The sequence below is a fragment of the Mobula birostris genome, chromosome 3 (genome assembly GCF_030028105.1).
Source record: "Mobula birostris isolate sMobBir1 chromosome 3, sMobBir1.hap1, whole genome shotgun sequence".
In the NCBI taxonomy this organism is placed as follows: Eukaryota; Metazoa; Chordata; class Chondrichthyes; order Myliobatiformes; family Myliobatidae; genus Mobula; species Mobula birostris.
Window position 1 is genome coordinate 180,442,827 of NC_092372.1, and position 13,353 is coordinate 180,456,179.

At 41.6% G+C, this 13,353-nt stretch overlaps 1 protein-coding gene across 1 annotated transcript in view; it reads right to left on the reverse strand.

Annotated features, from left to right (window-relative positions):
* Positions 1 to 13,353, reverse strand: part of cubn (cubilin (intrinsic factor-cobalamin receptor)) — a 392,255-nt gene that overhangs the window by 245,898 nt on the left and 133,004 nt on the right. The window contains 1 exon segment of the mRNA XM_072254425.1: positions 2,466 to 2,644. Coding sequence (XP_072110526.1) covers positions 2,466 to 2,644 — 179 coding nt within the window.

The window sequence follows — 13,353 nt, forward strand, 5'->3', positions numbered from 1 at the left end:
GAAATGTACTGATGTCAGGAAATTCTTGGTGACTGATGCAATTCACATCTGATAGTAAAAAAAAATAGAATGCTAGAAAAACTCAGCGGGCCAAGCAGCATCTGTGGAGGCAAAAGATGGAAATCGATGTTTTGAGTCAAGATGCTGCATATGCAATCACTGTGTTCTATTTCTTGTTCTAGATTCTAGCATCTGCAGTCTCTTTTGTCTGCCTCCCACTAGTTGCTACTAAACAAGGAAAAGGAAGCAAAGTAAGTCTATTTTCAAACAAATGCATAATAAACAACTTAAATAGGGCAATGCCCAAATTTGTACTGTATAGTTATTTTCCAACTACGTCTATGTTACTCTTGTTGCTAGACTGAAAATCTACATGTTTATCCATTCAAAGAAGTGAAATGAAGAGGTTCAGTGTTTAAATGAATGGGTATTATTTAAAGCTTAGGCCCAAGAATATTTGCATAAAGCCAGTGGATTTAGTCTGGCAGCTATTCCCTTCTGCTTTATTAGTTCCATTGATTTTAATGTTAAAGTCAGCATTCCAAACTTCTGAGCAATACTTCATCTATTTTATAAGCCTGGCAAATGACAGTGGTAAAAATAGTTTGAGTAAAATGTTGTTTGCATCCATCATGGAAGAATAAAGAAATTAACTACTTTGAAGCCGATTAAGTACACTACAGGTTAAGCAGCTCACGCTGAAAGAACTAAGTAAATATCATTTTCAATTTGCAGAAATCATGCAGCAGAGAATCAAGGATCAATTTTATTAGCCATATACATTTACATGTGCAGTGGATTCTGGTAAACTGGGACATATCAGATCAGTACATTTTGGTCCAAGTAAACAGCTGCCCCAGTTAGCCGAACTTTCATAGAAATAGTTAAACATGTATAAAAATGATCGAACTACTGTTTAACTGAGTAAGAAATTATGTATTTAAATGAAATACAGAACAAATTAGAACACTACTAATACTACTGCAGTACTATAAAACAGTATATTAGTTCCTAATCAGCACACACGAAATGCTGGAGGAACTCAGGAGGTCAGGCAGCATCTGGGAAAAGAATACAGTTGAAGTGTGTTGGGCCGAAAACCTTTGGCAGGACACATTGACAACTATTAGTTCCTAATAGTTATCATGGAGGAATTCATCCAGTGTATGCTGCCATGTTCTTTTGATTGACTGTAAATGAACAAAATCAGTGCAAACACCTAGTGCAGATAATGAACAGCCTTCATAAAATGCTTTTGATGTTTGCATCCTTCAAATCTTCATTTTCATTGCAACAATCAAGATGATTGTCAACACCTTCAAATTCTTCATAGTTTCCAACTTGTTGAAGTAGTGATATCATTTCATTTTCACTCCCGGATGTTTCTGACATCTCCAAGCCTGAATGCTTAAAACTGGAGTGAGCAAAATTGTTCTGAATTGTTTTATTGCTCATTTCTTACCAACTACCAGTGACAAAAATCACTGAACACAAACACCCATAACCAATGCTATTTAAAAAATGTTCTGAGTATGGTGTAGTGTCTAACGGCCACGCAAGTGCACATGACTGACAAAAGTTAGAAACTGTTCGACACAGTTTCCTATTCCAGTTAAGCTGCATAGTGTCTCAAATAAATAAAGGGAATCCTGGCTATTTTCTCGATTAGTTTTTGTTCTTTAAGAGTTGTCCCAAATAAGCAGCTGCCCTGATGGCCGAATTAATAAGAATCCACTGTACAGTATTATGAATTTGGCGTGGTGCGTTGGTCAGGGTGTGACATAAAACAAAAAACAAAAGACATTCCACAATTATAAAGAATAAAGAATTATATAAAGTTAGGGATTAAAGTATAGATATAGAATAGAATGTGCATAAATACTATCATGTATTTACAATTTAAACCACATTATAAAATGTGGTTTAAAGTGCAGTGGAGTGACAGGGGTAATGGATGGGGAGATGGAGGCTAAATAGAATGGCTGATCAGATTAACTGCCTTGGGGAGGAAATTTTTAAGACGGCATAAGGTTTTTGTTTTAATAGCTTGATAGTGCTTTCTAGAATGGAGCTTTTGGAAAGGGCAGTTTGCTAGATGGATAGTGTCTACAATGATTTTTTTCTTTGTCCTAAGTGATACACAATTTTTGCCGATGAGATTTGATGATATATTGATAGTTTCACAACCACTATTTGATAGAGGTATTTATTTTAGTTTCATATTTTATTTATTTACTTGAATTTATCTTCGCAAGCAACTGTGGTGGGATTCAAACTCATGTCCAGGTCCCTGGATACATCCAGTAGCCCACAACTTTAGTGAAATTGGTTTAAATGCAGTTCCCAGAAGAATTTTTTTTTCACTGACAAAGGGAAGCCATCCAAATTTAATACAGCAGGCAGCAGTTTATAGGAGCATGATATCTAATTCCAGAAAATATTTATTTTAGATTCACAGCCTATACCTCCAGTATATTGAAATTGCATGTTCGATATTCCACATCAAAGTCATGGATGGTGAGTTCAATATAGCTGCCAGAATCTCCCTGTATGTACTAGGGACACTCTTGTTTACTTATATAGCTGTTTGGATAGCCAGGGCAGCTCAGTCCTCCCTTAGGCCCATGCAATTCTCCACAACAACCTGAAAGTAAATGGACAAAGCATAGAGGCTTGTCAATGGGTACTCTGCACACAGGAAGAAATGAGCCAATTTCTGAGAGTAATTGCATGTACAGTGTGGTGAGAGAGCTGGCTTAGGATCAGTTGGAACTGCTAAAACCTGGTGAGAAAAGAATGAAGAAACATGAAAATCAGCATATGATTGGAAAGTAAGAAATCACTATTTTCAGTCAGTCAACTGGCCCATGCTCAAAGACTCTGTTGCCCAGATGAATACGTCCCATCATGATGCACTTCAGCAGTGTACCAAAGAGAACAGTCCAGGCTTTCCCAAAGTGGAAACCATGGATGAACTGGGAGATCACTTGCTACTGAAGTCCAGGATGGAAGCATTCAAATCAGCTGACTGAGACCTGCACAATAAATGGTGATGCCAAGAGACAATATCAGTCCAAATCAAGTCCCAGACTAGACATCACTGTGGCAGGGCTTACTTCAATAACAGGATCCAGAACAAAGACAGAGAGCATCACCAACAGTAGCACATCCTTTCCTCATAAGCATTCCATGTATGTTTTGGACAGAAGGCGATTAGAATGTCACCATACACGACTACGTCCTCCAATGCAACTGAAACCATGTGAATATAAGATCACTGTTCCAGAGTGTGAACCCACAGAAAGCACTTAGCCTGTTTCATATACCCGGCCATGTCATTAGATTCTGTGTAGATCAACTGGTGGGGCTACTTGCAGACACATTTAACCACTCACTGCTTTTTCCTGAGGTTCCCACCTGCTTTATGAAGATCACTACCATCCTGGTACCCAAGAAAAACAAGGTAATGTGTCTTACTGATTACGACCTGTGGCTCAGACTTCCACCATCATGAATGCTTTGAGAGGCTGGTTGTGGTATATATCAACTCTTCAACCTCAACCTCAACCTCAACCAGGCAACCTCAACCCACTACAATTAATTTACTCCTGTAACAGACTGCAGCAGATGCCGTCTCCCTGACCCTATACTCATCTCTGAAGCATCTGGACAGTAAAGAGAACTAAACTAGACTATTACTAATTGACTGCAGCTCCTCCTTTATTATTATAATTCCAAGTAAACTCATCACCAAACTCCAGGACATTGTAGTGGCTTTACCTCAAATAATGATGAGTCAGAATACAGGAAGGAAATACAACGCTTAGTAACATGGTGTCATTAGAACAGCCTTTCCCTCAATGTCAGTAAAACTAAAGAGCTGGTCACTGACTTCAGGAAGGGGGTAGTACAACATGGGAGGGTTGAGAATTTCATATTCCTAAGAGTCACCAACAGCTGTCCTGGTCCAAGCACATATATACCACAATTAAGAAAGCTCACCAACACTTTTACTTTAGCATATCCCTGTCGAGCCTTACCAATTTTTATCAATGCACCATAGAAAGCATCCTATCTGGATACATCACAGCTTGGTCTGGCAACTGCTCTGTTCATAGCTGCAAGAACTGCAGAAGGCTGTGGACACAGCTCATCACATCACTTAAGCCAGCCTCCCCTCCACTGATACTGTCCATCTTTCTTGCTACCTCAGTAAATTAGCCAGTATAATCAAAACCACCACATATCCTGAACATTCCTCTTCTCCCTTTTCCCATTGGGTAGTAGATACAAAAGTTTGAAAGCATGTACCACAAGGGTCAAGTACAGATTCTACCCGTAATATTGAATAGTTCGCTGGTATGACAATCGACCTCGTTATGATCATCAAATCAAATCAAGCTTAATTATCATTCATCTAAATATACATAGATACAGCGGAATGTGACATTGTTGCTCTGGGGCCAAAGTGCAAAACATTCAAATTAGCAAGTGAGCATTCAAAATAGCAAGTAACATTCAAAATAATGAGTAACATAATTCAAAAAACTGAGCAAAGAAGTATATTCACTTGAAAAAAATATATAATCTGAGACCTTGAGCGACAATGTCCAGAAGTCGATGGTATAGTCTCCCAGCAGTGTGCAGACACATGCAGTACAGCCTGTCATTCCACTGCTCAAACGTGGGACGGCAGCACCGATGGGACAGGCTAGCGCCAGGCTGAGCGTAGATGTCATGCTGCAATTCTTCCGGGTCTTCTACCTCGTCTGCAGCAGCAGGTAAGCCTGAAATACTCTCTACAATGGAGGCTACACAGCTCCCATCTCATCTGTCCCATCCCCAGACAAGGGTAACAGGCCTGTAGCAACTTACATTATCACTGTCCAAAAGAGACTTGCTATCGAAAGTGAAATGAGCGAGACGATCTCCCATGGTTATATCTTGCATCTTACTGTTTGCTTTCATTACACTTTCTCTGTAGCTGATACACTTTATTCTGTATTCTGTTATTGTTTTACGTTGCACTATCTCAATGTACTGTGTAATCATTTAATATGTTTGAACAGTGTGCAAGAGAAGCTTTTCACTGTACCTTAGTACATGTGATATTCTTAAACCAATTTCAATTCCAAGATACAAAATTCCTTTTCCCTCAGACATACATTATACTAACATCCTCCTGCACAGTCTTTTGTGTGGCACCATGCAATAGGTTTCTGTATATCACCAAGGAGAGAGAGAAAACAATATTATTTCAAAGCTGTATGCAAAACTTTTAATTGCCTTGTTAATCTTTACATCATCCTTAATCCCAATGCATAACCTTTGAGTGGAATGCAAGTGACATAGCCAGCACCACAACTGGATAGATGCACAGATTTCTGCCCCAATAATTCCATGGAGTTCCAATGCTATTGCTTTTCTTTTATTTTCTTTCCCCTCATCCTCCATCAGTGTTTCAAACATTTTCTATGTGTGCGTTTTTTAGAAAGTTGGCTCCATTGCTAATAGAGAAATGGAGGCTGTCATGGAGGCAATGCCAACAAATTAAGATGAACTATATCTAATAGAAGAGAAACACGTACAGCATAGTGCTACAAATCATACCCCAGAGAAATAGGAGCTAAGGAGCTTACCTTATGGAAAGTAAACCAACACCTTCTGATCTCTTGCCCTCACACACCCTATCCTGGTGTCCCCTCCTTTCGGTTAGACAAGGACATGAAACAAAGTCAGATAACTGAAGAAGATTTGATATACAAAGAAGTTAGACATGAGGCACGTCTGACCTTGAGCCAGGGCCTGGAGAAAGGCTATCACAGAAGTCAGATCCCAAAAGAAATTGTTAACATTTTGTTGTAGAGTACTTTATTGAGGCAACATCCAAACAACTGCACAGATGGAGCTAAGATGGTGCCACAGGGCAACTTCTTCAAGCTCATCTGTGAAACAGTTTAAATTCTTCTCTTTAATGTCTCTTCTTTCCTTTTCAAGGTGGCTATGGAGTCTGTGATCTACAGCTGCACTCAACCTGCGGTTCTATATGGCAGTGAGTTCCCACTTCCAGAGGTTGCTGACTTGCCGTTTTCGATATCTCCAGGAGCAGCCTGGATGATGTGCGTATTCAGAGTCATTAGAGTGCAGCCTTAGGTGGCCCCTGTGGACAACTTAATTCCTCACCAGTGACGCCAACTGAAATATCACAGAGATCGGACATCGCAATAGTGAATGCAACTGTTGGAGGCCTCTGTACTCGGGTGATCATTCATTCTCCTTCTCGCTCTCTCTGTCTATATATATAAAAATAAAGGGGGTGTGGGGGAGGGTAAGTCTGCCGATCCTTGAGTTTGAAACTGAAACAGTGATCTGTTGACCTTCCCCTAGCTGTGGAAAGGGTGACACCTCTCTGTCTCGTGTGTGTGTGTGTGTGTGTGTGTGTGTGTGTGTGTGTGTGTGTGTGTGAGAGAGAGAGAGAGAGTGTGGCATGTCGAATTGTCTAGTGAACAATAGTTTTTGTTGGACTGCTGATCATAGTCTTTCTTTGGGAGTTAGCTATTGCTTGCTTGCTGAGTGGTGGGTGCTGGGTGCTGGTGCTTTCTGCTGGAACAAGTGAGGGAAGGGAGGGAGGATGGTTGATGCTTTGTTGCTGCTTGTGTGTGGGAGGTGGGTGGGGGATTAATGTTTTTCTGTCATTCTTTCTTTGGGGTTTTCTTCTATTTCATGGATGTCTGTGAAGAGTAAGAATTTCAGGTTGTGTACTGTATACATCCTCTGATATTAAATGGAAGAGTAAGAATTTCAGGTTGTGTACTGTATACATCCTCTGATATTAAACGGAACCATTGAACTACTGAACTGGATTTAACTCACAGACCTGACTGAAAACTGAGACTCAAGTCTGCAGTCCTGTAAAAGGACTAGATGAGATAGAGATTGTCAAATATGTTCAGGAAAGTTTCCTTCATCAGTACACTGAAGTCCCAATGAGAGAGTGTGCAACACTGGATCTACTATTGGGGAATGAGACAGTGTAGGTGCCTGTCAGAGTAAAAGGTAAAGATAACGAGTGCAGAGAACCTTGATTTTCAAGAGAAATTGAGGCCCTGGTTAAGAAAACAGGAGGTGTATAGCAGGTATAGGCAAGTAGTAATAAATGAGGTGCTTATGGAGCACAATAAATACAAGAGATAAATTAGGAAGGCTAAAGGAAGGTATAAAGTTACTCTAGCAGAGAAGGAGAAGGAAAATCCTAAGGGATTTTAAAGATGTATTAAAAGCAAAAGGGTTGCTACAGACAAAATTGGTCCTCTGGAAGACCAAAGGGTACTGTATGCATGGAGCCTAGAGTAGAAGGGGGAGATCTTAAATGCATTCTTTGCATCTGTTTTTACTTTGGAGATGGATACAGAATCTACAGAAGTGAGGCAAAGTGACATCAACAGATTATAGAGCAGGAGGTATTTTCTACTCTGGGGTAAAACAGGGTGGATCAATCCCAAAGCTTGATCCTACGGGAGACAAGTGCAGAAATTGCCAGGGCCCTAGCAGAGACATAGAAACATAGAAAATAGGTGCAGGAGTAGGCCATTCGGCCCTTGGAGCCTGCGCCGCCATTCAGTATGATCATGGCTGATCATCCAACTCAGAACCCTGTACCAGCCTTCCCTCCATACCCCCAATCCCTTTAGCCACAAGGGCCATATCTAACTCCCTCTTAAATATAGCCAATGAACTGGCCTCAACTGTTTCCTGTTTCCTGTGGCAGAGAATTCCACAGATTCACCACTCTCTGTGTGAAGAAGTTTTTCCTAATCTCGGTCCTAAAAGGCTTCCCCTTTATCCTCAAACTGTGACCCCTCGTTCTGCACTTCCCCAACATCGGGAACAATCTTCCTGCATCTAGCCTGTCCAATCCCTTTAGGATTTTATACGTTTCAATCAGATCCCCTCTCAATCTTCTAAATTCCAACGAGTATAAGCCCAGTTCATCCAGTCTTTCATCATATGAAAGTCCTGCCATCCCAGGAATCAATCTGGTGAACCTTCTTTGTACTCCCTCTATGGCAAGGATGTCTTTCCTCAGATTAGGGGACCAAACCTGCACATAATACTCCAGGTGTGGTCTCACCAAGGCCTTGTACAACTGCAGTAGTACCTCCCTGCTCCTGTACTCGAATCCTCTTGCTATAAATGCCAGCATACCATTCGCCTTTTTCACCACCTGCTGTACCTGCATGCCCACTTTCAATGACTGGTGTATAATGACACTCAGGTCTCGTTGCACCTCCCGTTTTCCTAATCGGCCACCATTCAGATAATAATCTGTTTTCCTGTTTTTGTCACCAAAGTGGATAACTTCACATTTATCCACATTAAATTGCATCTGCCATGAATTTGCCCACTCACCTAACATATCCAAGTCACCCTGCATCCTCTTAGCATCCTCCTCACAGCTAACACTGCCACCCAGCTTCGTGTCATCTGCAAACTTGGAAATGCTGCATTTAATTCCCTCATCCAAGTCATTAATATATATTGTAAACAACTGGGGTCCCAGCACTGAGCCTTGCGGTACCCCACTAGTCACTGCCTGCCATTCTGAAAAGGTCCCGTTTATTCCCACTCTTTGCTTCCTGTCTGCCAACCAATTCTCTATCCACATTAATACCTTACCCCCAATACCATGTGCTTTAAGTTTGCACACTAATCTCCTGTGTGGGACCTTGTCAAAAGCCTTTTGAAAACCCAAATATACCACATCCACTGGTTCTCTCCTATCCACTCTACTAGTTATATCCTCAAAAAATTCTATGAGATTCGTCAGACATGATTTTCCTTTCACATTTAAATCATCCTTAGCGACAGGAAAGGCATCAGAGGATTGGAGAATAGCCAATGTTGTTCTGCTGTTTAAAAAGGCTCTATACAGAAACCAGTGTGGACACATGGGCAAGTGACCTGAAGGTTGTGAGTTCAAGCCTCAGCCGAGGCGACGTGTTGTGTCCTTGAGCAAGGCACTTAACCACACAGTGCTCTGCGATGACACTGGTGCCAAGCTGTATCGGCCCTTGCCCTTCCCTTGGACAACATCAGTGTCGTGGAGAGGGGAGACTTGCAGCATGGGCAACTGCCGGTCTTCCATACAACCTTGCCCAGGCCTGCGCCCTGGAGAGTGAAGATTTCCCAGGTGTAGATCCATGGTCTTGCAAGACTAACGGATGCCTTAATTTACACAGAAACCAGGAAATTATAGGCTGGTGAGTCTCACATCAGTTGTGGGAAAGTTATTGGAAGGTATTCCAAGTGAGCGGATATATAATAAGTATTTTGATTGACTTGGAGTGATTCGGGATAGTCAGCATGGTTTTATGCGTTGTAGACCATTTCTACAATCTTATAGAGTTTTTCGAGGAAGTTACCAGGAAAGTGGATGAACGCAAGGGTGTGGATGTTGTCTATATGGACTTTAGTAAAGCACTTGACAAGGTCCTGTATAGGAGACTGGTCAAGAAATATCAGTCGGTCGGCATTCATGATGAGGTTAGTAAATAGGATGAGACATTGGCTTTGTTGGAGAATCCAGATAGTGGTAGTAGAGGGTTGCCTCTCTGATTGGAGGCTTGTGACTAATGGTGTGCCACAGATACCGGTGTAGGGTCCTTTGTTGTCATCTGTATCAATAATCTGGGTAATAATGTGGTTAACTGGACCAGCAAATTTACAGATGACATCAAGAATGGGGGTGTAGTGGACAATGATGAAGGCTCTCATGGCTTGCATCAGCAGGAAAAATGAGCTGAATAATTTCAGATGGAATTTAATGCAGACAAGAGCGAGGTTTTCCACTTCGGTAGGACCATTCTGGATAGGCCTTACACAGTGAACTGTACAGCATTGAGGACTGTGGTAGAACAAAGGGATCTGGGAATACAAGTACATCATTTGTTGAAAGTGGTGTCACAGGTAGATAGAGTCATAAGAAAGCTTTTGGCACACTGACCTTCATAAATCAATGCATTAGGTACAGAAGATGTGATGTTATGTTGAAGTTCTATAAGGCATTGGTGAGGCCTAATTTGGAGTATTGTCTGCGGTTTTGGTCACCTACCTACAGCAAAGATGTAAGTAAGGTTGAAAGAGTACAGAGAAAATTTACCAGGATGTTGCCAGGTCTGCAGATCTGGGTTATAAGGAAAGATTGAATAGGTTAGAACTTTATCCCCTAGAATACAGGTCTAGGCAGCAAGTGACCAATAAGATACTTGATGAGTATAAAAAATGCAAGAGAACTCTTAAAAAGGATACCAAGAGGGGTAAAACATTTCAGGAGCAGCTTCTTCTGCTCCACCATCAGATATCTGAATGGACAATGAACCTATGAACACTACCTCAGCACTTTTTCCTTTCTTTTAGCACTACTTACTTAATTTAATTTTCTTTTTATGTATGCATACTTCTTATTGTTATTTATATTTTTTATTATTATTATTCAAGAGGACTAGAATATAAAAGCAAGGATGTAATATTAAAACTTTATAAAGCACTGGTGAGGACTCACTTGGAGTGTTGTGAGCAGTTTTGGGCCCCTTATCTTAGAAAGGATGTGCTGAAATTGGAGAGGGTTCAAGGGAGGTTCATGAAAATGATCCCAGGTTTGAACAGGTTGTCACATGAAGAGCATTTGAGGGCTCTGGGCCTGTATTCACTGGAAATGAGAAGAATGAGGGGTGACCTAATTGAAATCTATCAAATAATGAAAGGCCTTAATAGAGGGGATGTGGAGAGGACATTTCCTAAGCTGGGAGTGTCTAAGACCAGAGGACACAGCCTCAAAATAGAGAGGCATACTTTTAGAATGGAGATGAGGAGGATTTCTTCAGCCAGAAAGTGGTGAATCTGCAGGATTCATTGCCACGGGCAGCTGTGGAGGCCAAATCTTTATGTGTATTCAAGGCAGAGGTTGATAGATTCTTGATTGGTCAGGGCATGAAGGGATATAGGGAGAAGGCAGAAGATTGGGGATGACAGGAAAATTGGATCAGTCATGATGAAATGGTGGAGCAGGCTTGATGGGCCAAATGGCCAAAATACTGCTCCTATATCTTATGGTCTCATGCTACAAAACAACAAATTTCATGACAAATGCCAATGATATTAAATTCTTAATAAATAAATATCAATGATATTTATTCTGATTCTGATTTGAAAAGGAATCATGAGGTTGCTCTAGCAGAGGTGAAGGAGAATCTCGAGGGCTTCTACAGATGTATTAATAGGTTCAATTTAATGTCAGAGAAGTGTATACAATATACATCCTGAAATTCTTTGTCTTCACAAACATCCATGAAAACAGAGGAGTGCCCCAAAGAATGAATGACAGATAAATGTTAGAACCCTGAAGCACCCCCACAGCTCCCCCTCCCTCACATAAGCAGCAGCAAAGCAACGATTCCCCTTCTCCCACCAGCAAAAAAAGCATCTGCACCCTCCACCGAGCACTCAAGCGTGCAGCAAAGCAATGATAGAGACACAGACTTGCAGTACCCCAAAGACTACTCGCTCACCCAGTAATTCGACATAGGCTCTCTCTCTCCCTAATAAGGGAAACAGAGGAATCCCCATTTCACAGTGACAGGCGGGACATAACAAAACAACTCGCTGATTTAGAAGTCTGTTGCCTCACTTTCTCTGAGCCCTGTGCCCAAAGATGGCGGATCTCTGGGCACACAGCCAGCGCTCAGCTTGCCGCTTTCGATCTTCCCTGTACTCCCACGACACACCAGTTTTCTGTGGCAGCACTGACCTCGGGTCTGTCCGCCTCCAGAGCTACAAAAATCCGTACTCTGAAGGTGCGTTAGTCTTTCAGGCCGCGTCCTTGGCATATAGAAAACAGCCGGTTGTGAGGCCCTGAGAGCGGGTTACATTCCCGTAAAGAACCGAGCAAATGGATTTAGAGCAAAGAGATATTAGAGCTCTATTGAGAGCAAAAGGATAGCAATAGACAAAATTGGTCCTCTTGAAGACCAAAGTGGTCATCTATGCATGGAGCCTTAAGAGATGGGGAAGATCTTTAATGGACTCTTTCCTTCTGCATGTACTCGGGAGATGGATAGAGAAGTGAGACAAGACAGCATTGAGGACATGAACCATATACTCATTGAGGAATAGGTGTCTGTTGTCTTCAGTCAAATTAGGATGGATAAATCTGCGGGGTCTTACAAGGTGTTCCTTCAGAACATGTGGCAGGCTAGTGTAGAGGATACAAGGATCTTAGCAGAGGTATTTAAGATGATCTTAGTATGGGTGAGGTGCCAGAGAATTTGAGGACAGCTAATATTGCTCTGTTGTTTAAGGAAGGCTCTAAGAAGAAGCCAGGAAATTATAGGCCCATGAGCCTGACATCAGTAGTGGGTAAGTTACTGCAAGATTTTCTATGGGACCAGATATGTAAGTGCTTGGCTAGACAGGGACTGATTCAGGAGAGTCAGCATGGTTTTGTGCATGGTAAGTCATGTCTAACCAATCTTAGCAACACACACAAAATGCTGGCAAACTCAGCAGGCTAGGCAGCATCTATGGAAAAGAGTACAGTCGATGTTTCGGGCTGAGACCCTTTAGCAGGACTGGAGAAAAAAAGATGAGGACCTTTTAACTCTATTCCTTATCATTTTTTTCTAGTCCTGCTGAAGTGTCTTGGCCCAAAACATTGACTGTACTCTTTTCCGTAGATGCTGCCTGGCCTGCTGAATTCCACCAGCATTTTGTGTGTGTTACTTGGATTTCCAGCATCTGCAGATTTTCTCTTGTTTATAAATAAAATTAGAGTTTTTCAAGGAAGTTAGTAGGAAAGTTAATAAAGGAAAGGCAGTGGATGTTGTCTATGTGTACCTTAACAATGCATTTGACAAAGTCTTACATGGGAGCTTGGTCAAGAAGGTTAAGTTGCTATGCATTCAGGATGACATAGTAAAATGGATTAGACATTGGCTTCACAGAAGAAGCCGGAGAGTGGTTGCCTCTCTGACTGGAGGCTGGTGACAAGTAGTGTGCCACAGGGATTGTTGCTGGGTCCTTTGTTGTCTGTCAGCTATAATAATCATCTCATTTTCAAAGTGGTAAACTGGATCAGCAAGTTTGCAGATGACACCAAGACTGGGGGTGTAGAGGACAGCAGGAAACGCTATCAAACCTTGCAGCGGGATCTGGGGCATGTGGAAAATGAGCTGAAAAATGGCAGATGCAATTTAATTCTGACAAGTGTGAGTTGTTGGACTTTGGAAAGACACAGTGAGGTGAGGTTTACACAGTGCGTGATAGGGCAGTGAGGAATATTGTAGAACAGAGGTATCT